The sequence below is a fragment of the Phycodurus eques genome, chromosome 5 (assembly GCF_024500275.1).
Source record: "Phycodurus eques isolate BA_2022a chromosome 5, UOR_Pequ_1.1, whole genome shotgun sequence".
Lineage (NCBI taxonomy): Eukaryota > Metazoa > Chordata > Actinopteri > Syngnathiformes > Syngnathidae > Phycodurus > Phycodurus eques.
Window position 1 is genome coordinate 2,994,906 of NC_084529.1, and position 19,379 is coordinate 3,014,284.

At 40.1% G+C, this 19,379-nt stretch overlaps 1 protein-coding gene across 1 annotated transcript in view; it reads left to right on the forward strand.

Moving 5' to 3' along the window:
- The window catches only part of tmtc2b (transmembrane O-mannosyltransferase targeting cadherins 2b), a 93,342-nt gene that overhangs the window by 30,210 nt on the left and 43,753 nt on the right, over window positions 1–19,379 (forward strand). The window contains exon 2 of the mRNA XM_061677188.1: window positions 13,526–14,102. Within this exon, the coding sequence (XP_061533172.1) occupies window positions 13,526–14,102 (577 nt within the window). The remainder of the gene's footprint in view (window positions 1–13,525; window positions 14,103–19,379) is intronic.

A 19,379-nucleotide genomic window follows, 5' to 3' on the forward strand; every position in this document is an offset into this window, starting at 1 on the left:
TCTTCTTCTCAACCTTTTGTCGAGGTCCTTTCACTTAACCTAAGCTATGGTGGGGCCTTTGTCCTTCGATCTCGTGCCTCTGTACCAACTCTCTCCTCCCCCCCCCACATACAATATGCCACCAACAAGAATCCAGGAAATTAATTGAAGTCTTGATGAACAGATGATTCTTAATTTTATTTTTGGGTTGATCGTAAGCATTTAATAATTGTAAGTAATTATTATTAAATTATTAAAATAAAAATTAAAGCCACTTTTAACTGTAAATTGCAACTTTGATGACTGACAACGGTGGAAGATGATACTGGGTCTCTTCTACTTGAACACTAATTGTGTGGGGGGGGGGAACAAGTTAACCACGGCTAGTAAAACATACAAAGGAATTTTTGAGAATTCATGACAACACGTGGTGGCGACACTAGACACTACTTTAAAAGTGACTCTGTCACACTGTCCATCCATCCATCCATCCATCCATCAATTGTACTGTAGTTGCATCAGTCTCATGTGCCACATAAATAGGAATATAAATACACCAACATTACATTTGCAGTCACACTGAACTACCTTATATATACAGCTACGAATTGTAATAAAAATCCTTAACACTGATGACAATGTCAAAATAACAGTTACACGCACTACAGCAATATAACGGAAACACATTCACTGCAAACATATTTACCTTTAAGAAGGTTAATTAACATTGTATTCTTAGGGGTACTGTTGTTTGTGTCAAAATATTATAGTAATAATAGAGTTAATTTTAGATTTTTCCTTTTACATTTAAAACCCCACGCTTGCTTGCTTCACTGAGGATCTCAAAAATAAAGAGGGGATCTCACTTTTAGATGTCCATAGTGGTTAGCTAACCTTCACCACAAAGCAGGCGTATTACTCAAAATAATTTGAGAAAATTCCCACAGAAATTGACAATTCCTTCTTGCTCATGTTGGACTTAGTATAGAAATATTTTAGGCGTATTTTTCTTTAAAATGAGATTTGAATCATACACTTTTACAATCCTCATCCACCCCCAAAATGATTTGTTCCCAGTTTAACATACTTTATAAAAGTACAGTCGTATGACTCCTCACATAGCATCAGTTGAGAGGGAGAAAGTAAAATCTTGTTTGATCTTGTAAGAATAGATTTCTGTTTCCAGCCATCCAACCAGCCAAGCACTGCAATTTCATTCATCATGACAGCTTCCAAATGCCATAGTGCCAAGTTGGAGAACTTGTTGGACCGACACAAGACTTAAATAGTTTAAAGATACATTTTGTAATATTGGCACGGTGGACGACTGGCTGGCACATCTGTCTCACAGTTCTGAGGTCCCACGTTCAAATCTGGCCTTGCCTTTGTGGAATTTGAATGTTCTCCCCCATGCCTGCATGGGTTTTCTCTGGATACTCCGGTTTCCTCCCACATTCCAAAAATATGCACGGTAGCTTGATTGAAGACTCTGAATTGTCTGGTGGTGTGAATGGTTGTTTGTCTATATGTGCCCTGCGTTTGGATGGCGACCAGTTCAGGGTTTACAACGCCTCTTACCCGTAGTTAGCTGTGATAGGCGTCAGCACACCCCGCGGCCCTAGTGAGGATTAACGGTTCCGAAAATGGACGGATGGATGGATTTTGTAATATTTACAGACGACTCCGACAGGTTTGTCATGAATCATTCTATAAAATACCGGTAGGATTCCATTAATTTGGTTTACTTCCCTGTATCTTTAGATCTGATCTCTGAAGGAAACCGAGTAAATCTCTTGTAGCGTCCCATTGATTGATTGTTTCAATTAAATAAAGAACAACCAAGTAGACGAGATTAAAATAAAAAATAGAATAAAAAAAAGAAAGTTAAATGATACATTTAAAGAATATAAATAACTTAATTTCCACAAGCTTGAGCAAACAAGGTACCTTAGATCTGCACTCTAGATAAATATATGCATCCATTTTCTGTAGCGCTTCTTCTCACTAGGGTCGCGGGCGTGCTGAGTTCTGTCCTAGCTATCTTCGGGCGAGAGGTGGGGTACACCCTGAAATGGTCGCCAGCCAATCGCAGGGCACATAGAAACAAACAACCATTTGCACCCCGGTCCTCAGAACTGTGAGGCGGATGTGCTAATCAGTCGGACACCGTTCCGCCATAAATATAGTAAGCAGAAAATATATCAATAACTGTTCAGTTTGTCCTGTATATATCGTATTTAATTCCAAAGGCACTGACAGTAAGTACTGTCAGCACTCATCAAAATATAAAACCATTGTATCAATAACATGAGAGAATGATTTATTGTTGAAAGTCAGATACTCTAATAACATCAATTGAGAAAGGGTAAGCAGTATCTTATTTTTTTAAAATTAATTTGGCAATCGAAACTTGAGAGGCCATTGCTACAACATGAACATCAATGGGGCAGTCCATCTGTGAATCTTGCGTTTTGTTCTATTTCCAACTTCAATTAGCCATGACTAGTCGTTCACACAGAATTCGTAATCATGCAATTTATAGTGAATATAGAAAGATTTCACTTTAGAGACGATCCTGTGATTTGGCTGCTGTAAGATTAAACATGCAAAAATGCTAATTAGCGCTCTCATGGGAAATGGAACCAATTTGAAGCATGAAAAAACTGTTGGGGTTCCTTGTGGATCTCATGTTTATTCTTGTCCTGTGGGAAGACAGGTTTTGAGCATCCTCTGCATTAACATAAAGGTTCCAGATAACTGAAATGGGTTTATTTTAGTGTAAACAGTCAGTTAAGTTCATCTTTGCAACAGTTTTTTTTTTTTTTTTCTCAGTCCCGTATTGGTACAATCTTATGCCAATGCTTGCCTATTCGAAATCTGTCCCACTGATCTGTCATACCGCTTTGGAATATAAACACCATATTATCATTGGACTGATTTGAACTGAATTCAGGTTAAGGCACAGTCTATCTCAGAGCAAGCAGGAGTTAATGAGGCAGCAATATCAGCTCTCAGCGGTGCATTAGTCCAGTCTGTCATAGAAGGCCCTGGAGGAAGACCAAAGCTCCATCAGCAACACTCCACACACTCATACGCAGGCAAGCTCCATGTGCCTTCAATTAAGGGCTGGAAGTGGAGCCCAAATGGGGATGTTTAAAGGAGTGAGGCAGGCTTTAGAGTGACACAAAGAACACTGGCCTGTTGTGATAGTATCTAATGAGATCACTCAGAGCTGCATCCTTGAATGCTGCCATTCATTAATGCGATGCTTCTTTGTATATGCATGCGTGTCCCGTTTCACTAAATAAGCTTTCACGCTGTGTTCTGCTGGAAACCTTGTGGTGGCAAGGGAAAACCTAAAACAGATCTGCTCTTAATACCGCTAATGAAGGGATGACTGAGGAATGTGCTTTCCAAGAGCCCATCCTTTTGCATTGTCCGGAGTTGTTTAGGGCAGCCTTTAACTGATTAGCATTTTCTCTGATTGCACATGGCTTTTAGGTGTTAGCCAGAAATCATAAGCTGCTAGGAGTCAAGCAGCCGATTTCACTCTGCACCAAGACAGCTTCTTCATCTTTAAACTAAAGAGTATCTAGCCATAAAATGACACAGCTGTTTCAAATGCTGAGCATACTGTGTAAGATGGTGCATGCACTAAAGATGTCTCTCTCTCTCTCTCTCTCTCTCTCTCTCTCTCTCTCTCTCTCTTTTTTATTTTTGTTATTTATTTATTTAATTTTTTAGGTCAGTTGGCATTCTCAAAGGTTCTTTGGGCATTTAAGCCCCCATGCAGTAAACATAAGTGAGAGACTGGCCTCTGTGCTGATGTGCCACGATTTAAGCTCATCCTTCAATCCTGCCTCGAGCCCCCTTATGGTAAAAGCTTTGGGAATAAGGATGACAAAAAGGCCGGAGCAAGCAATCCATTCACTTATTTGTAGTCTCTTTGTATGGACATTCCATCCCACCCTGCTGGTTCCCTCCATCTTGTGGGGGTTGCTTGTTGAACCCCTTGTTGGGTCAAACTAGAATACATTAATAGCGCGGTGATGGGCAAAGCAGAAAGAGTCCTTGCACACCGTGCAGTGCATACTTCCTCTACACCGATGTCCCTTTCCATGAAAAAGACAAGCGTTCTAAATACGTGAGGAGCAACAAATCAAACACATTTATTACTGCGCACTGAAAAGGTCAGACCAAAACACAAAGCCCTCCTGTTGTGAGCGGACTGATTGTTTAGTGGCGCTTCTAACGGAGCCTGGATGACTACCAAAGCATTAGACATGGGTCAGGCTGACGCTACACAAAAAGGTTGAACACACTGCGAACAAAAAGCCTCTTCTTGTTGGGCCGTGAGGTTTATTAAATAAATCCTATTTGGTTCCATTTTCCGGCTGAATGTTAAAAATAACTAAATGAGACTGAGACATTAGATTTTGTTGCCTCTGCCCAGGAGGTCATGTTTTATTGTTATCTCTTTAGTTAGTAAGATTACACACAGTATTACCACACACACATGCACGCACACGCACACACACACACATTTTACAATGCACATCTGGTTAAAAGTGTGATTCCAGGATTGGGAGAGTTATTTTTGTCAGTTTTCAGTCAATCATGCATGGATTCTAATGGCTAAATTCAGACATATGTAGGAGGTATACTTTTTAGCGCTGATCGAAATGCTTTAATGCACGGTCAATGCTCTACTTTGATTGTATTTATACAGATGGTCCATCCTGCACATGCAAAATTATGTAAGTCATAGTGTTTCATTGCAAGTGAAGTCTTCAAAAGACTCAAGAAGTCATTGAGACAGAAGGTTTGGTGCGTGAACGGTCATTGTAATTAAATCCAGTTTTGACCGTTTTAAAAAGAAAATGGTGGGTAGTGGTGTCATAATACCAAATTTCTGACTTTGATACCATACCAGCATAAAGTACCCCGATACTGCTACTGAAACGATACCACTGCAAAAACCTAAAACATCAGTAAAAGCAGTGGAATGACTGACAAAACAACTTCAAATACTTTTGTTTATTTGTGTTAATTCAAAACATTACGAGCAACTTGCAAAATTGGTCTATTCTTAACATTAGTTTTTTTTTTAAATAATTACGTCAGTTGCTGCATTATCATATATATATATTAGATGACAAATATATCTATACACAGTATATGTATGATATATACAGTCATGAAAAAAAAAATGACCACCTTTATTTCTTCAACTTCATGTTCATTAGAATACCTGGTACCACTAAAGGCATTTTACCTGAAGAATACGAAAGCTTAATTGTATTATTAAATATAATTTGGGTTATTATCAAGAGAAGATGCAAACTCCACACGGGCGAGGCCGGTTTTGAACCTGGGCCCTCAGAACTGTGAAGCAGAGATGCTAACCAGTCTTTCACTGTGCCGCCCTCTTATATTCAACTCTTATGAACTATTTTCGTTGTCACCGTTATGTTTGTCCAAACAAAGGTACCTTTAGTTGCAACTGGTATTAAAAATGAGCAAGAAAATGAAGAAACAGGGGATTTAATATTTTATTCATGACGATATTAATGATTTCTATTTCTATATTTATATGTACTTTACTCATACTTAACACTGTGTATTTCAAGCTTTCAAGCTTTTTATTCATGCTTTTAGTGTGCAGTATTCTTGCATTTGACTGCATTTGATTTCTCCCATTGTAAACAATACATTGTGCACCCACTCAATGCAGTGCTGTTTTGCATTGCATACCAAGCCACAATACTGAAAAAGTTGGTCTTTTTTTTGCCCCGCTTGGATAATAAGTGGTTTTCCTTTTACATTCGGGTGGATTTTTATTCTTCTCAAATGCCGCGATTTCCGGGTGGAGCCTGTATCCGGGATGGAGCGCTCCAAGCTGGGCTTCCGTGCGGCGCTCATCTCTGCTCAGTTGTCCCATGCTATCGATCTCCTACTTGTAACCCTGGCTTTCGTGTGCATCGAACGGCCAGTTTCGCTAACAGCACAGGAGAATCCACTGCATATAACACTGACTTTGCTCACATAGCCTCGTGAGCTGCGGACTCTGAAGTAATGTCCCGGTGTGGTTAACGCGTGGTAACTTGTCCGTAGGCGCTAGTCGGCAGTTTGAAGCCATTTCATTCTTTCGGCTCAACGAATGAATTGAGCGCTGTCGTGTAGGTTTTTTTTCTTTTCTTTTCTTTTTTTTTTTTTTTTTTCTCTCGCAAAGTCAGGTGGCAAAGGCTCCAGCCTTTGCGTTACTGTGCTTAAGCGTTACTGTGCTTAAGTATACATTTTTGGATATCTATACTTTACTGGAGTGTTTATTTTTCAGCCTGTCTTGTGCTTCAACTCCTAACATTTTGACTCATATATCTGTACTTTCTACTCCTTACACTGGGAAAAAAAAGCCTTAATGTATTTCATTTTGAATTGTGTTCATTCGGGCTTGTCATTGTTCAAAAGCGCATAAAAAAAAAAGACCTATCCGAATGTATCGCACCAGAATGGAATGATTTTGATTGTGGTTGGATGAGAAGTATAAACCAACAGTATACCTTTCTGACGCCTGGTTTGTACTCGATCCATCGCATCTGCACGACGCATATCATCACACTATGACAGGGAGACCAGACGTATAGCCTGAACATGTGAACTCTACTACAGAAATCTTCTTAAAACCTGATATCTATACTTCTATTTAAGTAATGACCGTGAATACTTTTGACACCTCTGCCCGCAGCACTGAACGAAATAAACCGTACGGATGGATGGATTGTTTGACCTTGGAAGAGATGACGCCATCACACATGCAGTAGTTGCACCATTAAAAATAGCCTATGATTTACAGTGGGCAGGTTTTATTTGTACATCAACTTTATAGCCTGAGCTGTAATTGGGTCCTACATCTAAAACCATATGTTAGCTATGATGCTTCTATAAAATGTAAAATATTTATTGAGAAAGATTCAACTCTGGACAGTCATAATTGTAATCTTTATTTTATGACAGAAAAATTGGAACAAAATTGTGAGAAGTCAAGTGAAATGAAAAGTATACTCATGAACACACATTTTCTGGACCTAATTTTAGGAACTGTTTATTTATCTGTTTTTTTTTTTTTTTTTTTTTAAGCAAAGTGTAGTCGAGCATTAGAAGTCTGTTTCACTTTTTTCTTTCTGATTTCTTTTTCAAACAGTGCAGTGGATTTAAGCCCACTGCTGGATGTCAGCGAATCAATCATGTTTTGTGTCCAAGGCAACACTGCACTATGGGATGCAATGTTGGGCTGCCAGGATTAAATCCTGCTCTGCCAGACTGGTTGGTTGGTTTTTGCTGGGTAGCTTTTAGGGTAATGATCAGCATTCATGTCGTGCCAGTCCTTTATGATACCAGCGCCTGATCAGGGCTGCTAGGCAGCAGCCCCAGACTCAGTGTCTCTCTAGCCTCGTGCTTTTGTGTCTACTGTGCCATGAAATGTTGTGCGTGAGTGTTTCTTTGTGTGATTGTGCCAGTGGAGCATTGCAAATATGCTCCCTGAGGGGATGATTCTTTCAGATTTTCACATTTAAGTATCTAGACGAATTGGGCTGAGTTGTAAAACAATACCCGATGATCAAAGTGTAGTTTTAAAAATACTCAAATCTTGTATCTACCATATCAGGGGTGTCCCAACTTTCCAGTTCCAAGTTTTCTGGGAAAAGGGGCAAAATCACTTATTCACAGGACATTTTCTGACCCTTTCAAAGTCAAAATAAGCTAAAAGGTCGAGGCAGATAGTTTGAGGCTTAGGTGTTAAAGGGTTTTAAGACAAGTGTCTTTTCTTATTCTGTTTTCATTAATAGCCTGCAATGCTATGCTAAGGCGCTTCAAACTCTTGTTCCATGTGTCCCTTTATAACTTTGAGCACCTGCCCCTCCAAAGGTCTCTGCACGCCCCTGCCTGTGCCAATAACAAGGAAAACAAGCGTGTATGCTATACATGGCAATATCAATATCGAAACAATATCAAGGCCGGGAAAAATAGGGTTGCGGTCTGTGTTCAATGTTAATTGTATTAGATAATGCGGGGACGGCGGGCCGCAAATGGCCAGCGGGGAGTAGTTTGGTCACCACTTTGGACAAAATAATTGGTGCGCATGGTGCTCACCAACAGCGTAGATTACAGGGGTTTTGATTTTCCATTATCGGGGGTTATTTATTTTGTTTTGAATTTTCTTTTTCAAATTAAGTTAGTTTTAATGACAATAAGAAAAAATACCATTAAAAAAAAAAAAAAAAAAAAAAAAGGTATTAATTTACTTACAGAAGGACAACCATCCACAAATCAAATACACATACTCTATAACAGTCCACAGAATTTGAAGTGCAATAAGCGCAGTGCATTATAGTGTGTCTAAGATTAGATCAGCTCCATCACAACGTAAAACCATTCTGTTGTATGGCCTTTTTAAAAATGTGTTTGTTTAACTTACAAAAAAAAAATCAAGTTCTTATTTGCATGTTTTCCTTTCCTTGTTGCTAAATTGTTAACTTCTCAAGTGGACTTTCAGATTTGTGACTCTTAGACAGATAGAAAGTAAGCTTGATTTTACCTCCCGTATTTCCAGTGAAAGTGCATCCAGTCTGTTTTCTTGTTGAGTCCATGATTATTGCAACAAAGCTTTTCAAGTTTTCCTCCTGCTGCTTAAGTAGTCCTGTGAAAATGTCCCGTTGTTGCAGTATTTCAATCACCCGCTGTGTCAGAGAGACAGACTCCTTATTTTGTTTTGTGTTCGGTAAATTCTAAGAACAAATAAAATATTGCAACACTGTAACTGAATCTAAATATCATGTTTGTTAGTGCTCCCTGTGGATACCGGTACTTTTTTCTCTTTCTCTTTATTACAGGTGTACACTGTTGATGATTAGATCTTTTTTGTGTGGGCTCAATAGGGGTTTTATTTGGTGCCACCACTGTGCCAGCACACAACTGCTCCCTGGGTCTTCACTTGCTCTCTCCCATACGATTTTTTTAATTCCTCCTTGTTAGAACTTTGTTATTCCAAACATTCTTGAGATTTGAAAACTGAAGTTATCAATTACTATTTAATCAAGACAGAAATTCAGTTTTGAACATGAACCAAAACTAATTTGGAACAGAACCTGTGTGTTTATCTTGTCTGACAATATTAAAGTTGATGATTAGATTTCATTTTGTTTGGCAACCATTGTTTTGGCTCTGTCAATTCCCTTCCTTTTAAAAATAATTTGGTCTCGGAGTGATTGTTCCTTCGGTTTTGGCGGAGGATCTTTTATTTTGTCACCTACCACATTAACAATGATAAATGTTATATATATATTTTTTTTACATATACAATTACACTGTTCCTGTCACGCCAGGAAAATATTCCAACATGTGAGAACAACACAAAGTAAATACAGACTTACAAATGAAGATTTCATTTTCAAATGGGAAGAGACCATTAACATGAATGGCCTGTTTGCGTACGCATGGGAAGAAACATTAGACAAAAGAGCTTTCCGGAAACACTCAATGAATGAGCTAAAAATACCGCTGTGCGCCGCCCTCCTTCAAATATTAAAGCTGTGTGATGACACATGCACAGTTGGCAGACCTACGATTGCTTTCCCCCAAACTCCAATCATACGCTGTCTTCACACGTTCACAATTTGTATTTACGTCTATGTATATGCAAACATTTCCTCAGTTCAGAACATATCAATAGTGCCTCTCCTACTTTCAGCCAATTAGTGCACAACGTTTTGTCTCAACTATTTCTAACCTTGTTTACTCGCCATTAATACGACACAATCAACTAATCTATTATGAGGCAGCACGGTGACTTAGTTGTTAGCACGTCTGCCTCACAGTCGAAACCTCAGGCCCTCCTGTGTAGAGCTTATTTATTCTCCCTGTGCTTTTGAAGAGTTTTCCCCTGGATACTCCAGTATTCTTCCCACATCCCCAAAACCCGCATGCTCAGTTAAGTGAAAAGTCTTAACTTGCCCATTTGTGTGAACGTGACTGTGAATGGTTGTTCGTCTATATGTGCCGAACGATTCTCTGGTGACCGACCAGTCTATGGTGTTCTCTGGACGCTGGTCTACCTTGGCCAAAATCCTAATGGAGAACACGTGGTTTCGAAAACTGGATGGATAATCTGTTATTATGCCCCTCATTAAGAACAGTAGATTAAAACCACACGTCATGGTTTGGACATTGTCACGATAGTTTTATGCTTCAAAAATCTTTATAATCTTTTTCAATTATACAAATTTTCTTGGTTGCAGCCTCATTTTTGCAAATGCTAAATTAGTTATGAGACAAATGTTTTGAGGGGAAAAAATGGGATTGTCTGGCTTCTTGAAGGATTATCTCGAATGTTGGCAAAATTGTGTAGTTTTGTGGCTATCGCAAGAAGAGTTTCAGACCTCAGGATCGTGACAACAGACTGGATGCGTCCCTTTGTGGGCGTTAATGTTGGCCACATCGTGTAGCCATTATCTAAAAATAATGAGCCGAGGAAAATGTTTGAAACATTTTCAGGTTTACCACAGCAATCGCAATTATTGTGCACTGCATTTGCATAATGTTTTCAGCCACAGAAGGTGCATGTGATAGCATAATAGTTCATAGCGTGGTTTTGTTAAAATAGGTGGTTCATACTGTATGTTCTTCTGCATCTGACAGTACTTAAGTATAACTTGTACATTCGCAGTCATCCAACTCTCAAAGGCAACTGGACATTTTCTTGGTTCACGTTTCATTCAAACGTTTCTTCAGTTTGAATTCTCAGAAATGAGGTAGAAGCCTTCTGGATATAATATCCATGTATAACAGCAAAGTGTAAGTTCTCATATCACTCTTTATGGACTACTGCTTGTAAACATTTGTCTTATGCTTTGATTTAAACTTGTTAATGTATGAGTCTCTGACAGATTGAGCCGCAAAATGTACATTTAGATGAGTTGGCATGGTTGAATGCTGGACGCAACAAGGGGATGACAGGTTTGGATGACCGCGTGATGGAGATGGAAGATATACGTTGTTTCTTTGCATCTTGTGAGAGATCTTGTTCCTATGGGAGTGTGTGAACATGCAATCGGCTGGGCAAGGAATGTGCTCCCGGCTGGAAAAAGGTTTTCAGTGCACATAGAGGTCCTCCCTGCCTCCGCTTCTGCTGAGAAATGAACCTGGCCGGTAGCTGCGACTCAATCGCTCTCTCCAGCTGGGCTTTGAAGGGTAAAAGAGCATGGCCTGACAAGCAACTCATGCTAACTACCAGCACTTTTGTGATTTGTGTCACATTGCAAATTGGTGCAATTTTATTCCATCCATCAGAGATGTTACAGTGTTGGTTATGAGCTTACAACTGTGTTCTATTCTAAACTCTGCTGTTCTATTTCTGTTAGACAGGTGCCTGCCAGTGAGATACAGTGTCAGTAGGTAAAGAGCCAATCTAAGAGTTCTGCCTCATGCATAATGACTCAGGAAGCCAAAGCTGCAAACACAATTGGGTTTGGACCGACCGGCATGGGCTTTTGTCTTTGCTTTGTTGCCAGAAAATGCGCTGAGGTTTTGTGGCAATACATAACTGACTGGTTTCTCCACGCTGCGTCATGGAAAAAGAACACATTTCATTCTAAAAAGGCTATAAGATGTAATTGAACCGTATTGCCTCTAATGTGAGCGTCTTGTAGCGAAATGAATACTTTTCTTGACAAATGGGCTGGAGAAAATATACTGGCATATATTAGTCATATAGTGGAGTAGTGTGCTTTTAAGTCTTCTGGTGGAAGACTTGAGCCTCTGTCAGTAAACAAGCTTATGTGTTGACATCCGAGGCATTTCCATTACATTTCTACTGACTAATTCTACGCCCCCTCCCCGACATCTTGAGACATGGTAGTATTAACTTCCTTTTGATCCATCGTCAAGTAGCTGTTGCTACTGAGTTAACTTCAGCGTGCGTGTGCTTCGATGGATAATATCGCAATTCCTCCAGAATCACATCAAACTTCTCAGAAACCTTCTTCAGCAGCAGATGTGCATGTTGCCAAAATAAAGCGTTATTGGGTGGAAGAGGAAGCAGTTCGTCACTGCTTTGTGCGCGTGCATGCGTTCATGTGTGTTTTTATATGCATATTAAGTGGATGTAAAAGTAATTTGAATGTGAAAAATCACTCTAAGATAAAGTTTTACCCCACAAACTGTTATAACCCGCCACATAATGATTGAAAATGTAACCATTTTATTGTTGCACCACCTTGTGGTTGTGGTTGAAGCGTTCAATCATTTGGGGGATCATTTGTCCGCATATAATAGAGCAGTTTATTTCCCTCTTGCACAATATGAAGGCATTAACTGTGCTCCTTGGAGCTCTTTTGTTTGTCTCCAAAGTTTCCTATCAAAAAATGGGGCTAATTTGCATCTCGTATCTTTTCCATAAGGAGTTGTCTTTTGCACCCAGCTCTCTTTGAGCTAATTGACTTTGTTAATTGTGAGGGCGTCTGGTGCACGTGACGAGCCTGATCAGGTGCTCTTGGCTTGTTCTCACTTGCCGCGTCCCATCTGTCTCACCTAATCGTAACACCTCTGTTCGGCTCATGCTGATGCCTTCAAATCAACTGAGCTGCCGTGTCCCAGTGATGCAGAGGTCAACTGTCACACGCTGACTGCAGTGTTTGTCAGGAAAGGTGGACTAAACATGGAATCCCTCCTGCTGGGAGAAATGTGCCTCCCTGTTCCCCTCCCGCCCCTTTCCAGCCGACTGACACTTACACAGCTTGTGGCTGATGTACTAGTGTTTCAGTCAGGTCACAGAGGTTCGTCCCGAACAGAATAAAAGTCAAACTGGCTCCTTATTTAGCGTTATTGCCTGCTGAGAGAAGCTCAAAAGTACATGTTTGGGTTTACGCTTTTGTTTAGGATTGCCTTCATCTCTGTATATCATTCCGTAATGCCACCATTGCTGCTTTTTAAACATGCAATCCTCTGCATTTGGCAGGAAAATAACTGTTGACCATCACCGCATCTTCTTCTCTATAAAACTCATTCCTGCCATTGTGGCATTCCCCTACTGTGTGCCTGTATTTGTTTGTGGTCTTGGGTGTGGCACTCTTGCCAAATCCCAAAGTGCGCAGCTGTTAAGTGCTGTGGCTGCAGTGGCAAAGCTGTCTTGAATTTAAGGCTCAACCTTGGTGAGTTTCTGTTTGTGAAAGCTTCCTAACCTACTCACTCGGTTGTTAGAAGAAGCTCAATTTCATTTGATTGTCTTTATTGTGCAGTGCATCCTTGGAGAATCCACAGAAAGATGCATTTATCACAGTTTTCAGGAATACATAAATTGAACATGTCAGGGCGGGAAAGTTGCCTGGCAGTGAAGCAGTTTGACATTAATTCAACTGACATAAATGTCAAGGTTCAGCACTACATTTAATGTAAATGTAATCTACCCATCTACAGTGTAGACCACATCACTTATTTTAGCGCAAAGTTGATTTTAACCCTTGTTTTTTTCTCTCTCTCTGTCTCTCTGCAGCCGCGCAATCAAGACCAATCAGGACCTGCTTTCAGAAACACCCTGGACAAATCTCTTCTACGATGACTTCTGGGGCACCTTGCTCACACACAGTGGCAGCCATAAGTCTTACCGCCCCCTCTGCACCCTCTCCTTCCGTCTCAATCATGGTGCTGGTGGGCTGGACCCTTGGGGTTACCACCTGGTGAATGTGGCCTTCCACGGGGCGGTGACTGGCCTATTTACACGGCTGGCTCAACTGCTGCTTGGAGGAGGCTTATGGAGCCTCCTGGCCGGCCTGCTGTTCGCCTCTCACCCCATCCACACAGAGGCGGTGGCGGGTGTTGTGGGCCGAGCCGATGAAGGAGCTGCCTTGTTCTTCTTGCTGTCCCTGCTTTGTTACATGCGTTACTGTAAGCTGCGGGGCAACGCTGGACCACTGCGGCTTGTGGCTTGGTTCCTTGGCAGTCTGGGCTGTGCTGCGTGCAGCATGCTGTGGAAGGAGCTGGGAGTGACTGTGCTGGCCTTATCGGCACTCTATGACATCTGCATTTTGCACAGGCTCAAACTGCGACAGGTTGTCATGCTTCTGTATAAGGTAAACAATGTTCTCCATTGCAACGTGGCTTTCTCACAATGTCTGTGTTCATGTTCACGTATTATAAATAAAAAAAAAAATCTTTATAGGTATGAAATAGACTTGAGGCAAAACATCATTATTCTGATTCATCATATTGTTTTCTCTTACAATACAGTACAGTAGCATCAAAAATTAATATTATAATTTTTGTTTTTCTTGGGACGTGACTCATAGATTAGCTTGCCGTCTGTAAAGGAGCACAATTTCCGTGCCCTGATTACCCACTGACTGTGACACTGTATTGTGTTAAGATGACTAACGGGAGCATGAAACCTAAAGTAGTGATTCATGTGCAATCCCTTGGGCATGTCTGTGCATATGAACATGTATTTTTGAAAATGTGGTGATTGGCTAAGATGATGGGCCATTGGAAAAAGAAGTAATAGGCTTGTCAATTTCTTCATCTATTTTGAAGCACCTGACCATCACGCCACCATTATCCCTGCGGCACCTGTCAGAAGTATTTACTGGTGTCTGTCTGGTCTTTAGGGCGGCCGTGCTTCTCTGCGCATTGTAACAAAATGCAGTGAGACGTGTGCATAAATGGGACCAAGGTGTTCTTGAGCAGCCAATATAAATGTTCGTATATGGGGTGCCTAACCAAAGAACACAGCATGTTTTGCACCAAGCAGAGATGTCCATGGAGGAAACGTTTTAGCTGGAAAACAATTATTTCTTTCAGTGCTCTTTATTGTGTGGAAACAAATCTCATGATTGAAGCGTTATCTGACTTTATGTGTTTTCTGGAAGGTGTACTTTTTATTGCGCCCAGACAGGCTTTTTGGAGTAGTCTGGCATTAAAGAAAAAATTTCATCGAAAGAATATTCTTTTGTTTAGCCTTTCTTGGAAAAAAAGAAAGAAAGATGCATGCCGTTTAATTTCTGGACTAGATTAGGCCCTTGAGTTTTATTATTATTTTTTTTTTAAGTTTGCCATTGTGGTTCACACATTTGACAAGGCCCCCAGAAACAGATTGATCCTCTAAATTTCACCACGCTGACTTACTGCAATGATATTGACTTTGGAGTTAGACTGAAAGATTGGGCTGCAGTTGGAGCGTCCATTTTGTTCTTCATTTTCAACAGCGCTTATCCTGGTTAGGGTCGCGGGGCACTGGAGCCTATCCCGGCTGACTTCGGGCGAAAGGCGGACTCCACCCTGAACTGGTCGCCAGTCAGTCGCAGGGCACATATAGACACGGAAATGATATTGTTAGAGGAAAACTGAGGTTACAGCTCACAGTGGGTAACTTTGCTTTGAGACAAAGACTTAAAAACGACTGTTCCTCATTCTGTAATAGAGAGAACTCTAAATCAATTGTGAGAGTGAGGATTTGTTACAGTTTAGCTTTGGACTGACATTTGTCATGATGAGAACATGTTATTTCACTACATCACAGATAATATAAAAAGACGTCTAAACAGAGAGCTGTCATCATCTCGAAAGTGGCTTTCTTTTCTGCCTGTCTGCTCGCATGTAGGCCACTAACTTCCCCAAGCAAATGCATCAATGGGAAAAGTTCATTGTAACATTTATGACCTGCAATAAGATTCACCACAGCCCTTTTTTGGATCCTCAGTGGACTGAACTGTTTCTCCAGTCAGACTGCAGCGTCTGGCTTGGATGCGTGACTGACAGACCGCAGTGAGCTGGCACTGTCTTTTAGGACACCATTCCTCACTAAGCTGAAGTACTTTCCCATTTAACTTTGCGAACGGTCGAAGGGATCTGCTTATCTGATTGTGTCTCCCCCGTCAATTAGAGTAGTGGTTTATATTAGCTGCGAATCTTTCATTGGCCCTTGTAGCTTCTGTAATGGAAATAGTTGAGGAGCATCATTCGATAGCACCTTTCACACTGCAAGTATTTTTTTCCCCCGACAGGGGTCCTGTGCGAAAGAGAATTGCTAAAAGCTGGAATAGGGTTGTGAACACCCGACACTCTCGTCTCCCTTCCTGTTTTATTGGAAGCAATTGTCACGTACAGCAAATATTATCTAGCTCACACCAGACAAAGGCGCTGAGATTAGTAATTATTGTTTGATGTAGTAACAATTCACAACAGCTGTTGTCAAGATACTTTTCATATGGCGCAGGTCTACAGTAGAACCACGCTCATCACTGAGCAAGCATCGGGCGAATGCGAGGAAAAAACAACCTCTCTTGGAGAAAGTGACACTTGTGGCCAATTGATAAATTAATCACAGCTCGAAGGAATTTCGGCAAAATGCAGTGCACGAGCTGCTACCAACAGTGGTGCTGTAGATTCGGTCTGAACAAGTCTATAGACTGAAGAAGAACAACATGACGTCAGCTCAGGGCTACGTGCATCCGAGCAGACTGCTACTCTGGCACAACTCCTCTGGGCGGCATTAATCTGCTCAATACGACATTGATGTGGAAACAGACATCCAGAACATTCAGCACGAGATTCTCCCATCACTTAAACAGCAGGCTGGCAAGCCAAGCTAGCATGTTAGTATCTCTGCATCAACTTCAGCTGGGTTTACATTTGCTAAACTGACTCTCACGAGGCTGCATTTATATTGACATTCTCATATTTCTCTATAAGAAGAAGTAAGCCTATGTACCTTGTTTTATGTAGACTTTTCCCAATCCGATCATGTAATGTTTAGCTGATTGATATCGGGTGAAAGAAAAAGTTTGGAGTTTTTCATTTTTTTTGTTTTTAATTTCTAAAGGTCATAAAGTGACAAAATAAACTTGAGGTTCAAAGATATCGCCAAATGTCACAGCAATAGCTTCGTTTTAGATTATAAAATGGAACGTTTTGGACTCATATGGGAGTGGGAAAAAAGATGAGAGGGAGAAAACCACATCCACATAAGTGCCAGGAGTCCACAAAAATGCTGATTTTATTCAAACTGCAACTTTTTACTACCGGCTGTACAGCAAAAAGAGACCACACGTTACCTACCGTTACAGAATGAGTGGATTGACAAAAGAAAAGAGGAGCTACTGTACATCGAATCCGTCCATCTATTAAACTTGGACGCTGGTGCAAAATAAATGTGATCGGGACATCCTTAATTTTATGTTATATTCAATGTGAAAAGGTTAATTGGGCCTTAAGCTTGAGTTTTTGACTGCAGTCCTTTTTTAAGAGTTAAGACAATTGTTGGAAGAAAAACGTATATATCCATGTTGGAAAAAACAAGTATTCTTTAGTATTTTCTGCAACCTATACAAATCTGCTTACAAATAATATTTAAAATCATTCATTCATTTATCTTCTGTCCCGCTTATCCTCATTAGGGTCACGATCAACTGCTAATTCAGTGATTCTCAAGTGTGGTACGAGTCCAATTAGTGGTATGTGGGCTCCCTCTAGTGGTACATGAAAGAATAACAGAAATAAATGTTCAAATGGTACGTATGTTGCAGGTTTTTTTTTTTTAAAGAAAAAAAAATAATGGACTGTATTGACTGTGTATATATATATATATATATATATATATATATATATATATATATATATATATATATATTCAATACAGTCCATTTGTTAAGTAGTGCATTTATATTAAAATTTTAGAAATGTATGTTTTCAAATATTTATTTAGGCACTGTTTTTATTAAACTTATGTGCAATGTATTTTAATTGAATCATTATTTAAGTTGATTTTATTTTCCTGTATTTTAACACAGTGTTAATGTTCAAACTGTGCATATAACACAGTCGCTAACAAAAATATAAAATACACATTTGAGGAATAAAACCTCTGCCTCGTTTTGATGGACATTTGGGCCAACTACGCTACAGTGTTTTAATGTTGGTCTTGATGGTGGTACTTGGATAGGTAAATATATTTTTAAATGGTACTGGGTATAAAATGTTTGTGAACCACTGCCTTAAGTAATTGTTCATTTTCCCAAAATCAAGGGAAAGGGAATTTAATTTAATTTATGTATTCTTAAAAAAAATGTAAAAAAAAAGGGCGACTAATGGTTAGTTAAAAGCTCATCCCAAATGTAAAGTAAAACCTAATAAATATCTTATCCCTGAAAGTCTAAGGTACAACATAATTGTCATCGCTAATTTGGTCTTGTGATGTATCGCAAGAAGTCTTGCTGTTGCCTGTGTGCGGCTTCAGCTTGCGTTGGTTTGTCTGCTCAACATGTGTTGTCTCAACGTTTCATTAAACCAAGCTGAGGTGCTCGTGTGCTTGTTTAAAGCTTCGCCATGTGATGAGTTGCTCCCAGGCTGAGACTTTATAGCATCTGAGTGGTCCGTAGTGGGTGTTAATCCAAAATTTATATGGAAAACATTGCATTTACTCAACTGTTTCCTCAGTTTGTAGGCTCATTCAAAATGTGTTCCAAATGACGGAAGGGATAGTTTTGACTGAGATCATACTATGTTCTTGCCATTGCATCATGGAATATTCTGTATTTGGTTGCTGGAACGATGCAGAAAGGGCAATATAATACAAATTATTTGGGCATATAATTGTGTGTAAACATTGCGATTGGCTGGCGACCAGTTCAGGGTGTACCCCGCCTCTCGCCCGAAGATAGCTGGGATAGGCTCCAGCACGCCCGCGACCCTAGTGAGGAGAAGCGGATCAGAAAATGGATGGATGGATGGATGGACGGACATCCTGACGACAGTTTTCTGTTTTGTGCGAGAGAAAATATAATGAAAATGGATGGATGGCATTGCTACAATTTTAGTCTTTTATTTCTGATAAATTGCAGCCTCAAATTCAATCACAGAGGCAAATTTGCGTTGATATTTTTTTTTTTTCCTCGTCCTGTACTTCTGTAAATCTGGTGAGGCACAGTACGTGTCTGAGGGGATGTCATTCCTGTGATGAACTATGATGAGAACTCTTTGAAAATATATATGAAATCTGATGTTTTCAAAGTGTAACAATGATGTTGGTGATGTTATATCAGCAGAAAAATCTATTAATACAACTCATATTTATCATCATAGAAAGTGGAAAGGTTGGTCTGAGGACACTTTTTGTTCGTCTGCGGACACAGACTCCAAAAAAAAAAAGAATTCTAAATCTGGGCCCAGGCCCAACTGGCCTTCGGTGAATGTCAAGCTGACATGCTTTATCTTTTCACACATCGCATTTTCTGTTCACACTTTGGCTGTTAGTACAAGGTCACTGCTTGAGGCGTGTGTGTGGTGTGTGTGTGTCGTGTGTTATTTCTCTGATTGGTAAGAGACAGAGGTAACCTGGACTGTGAGAGATTGTCGTC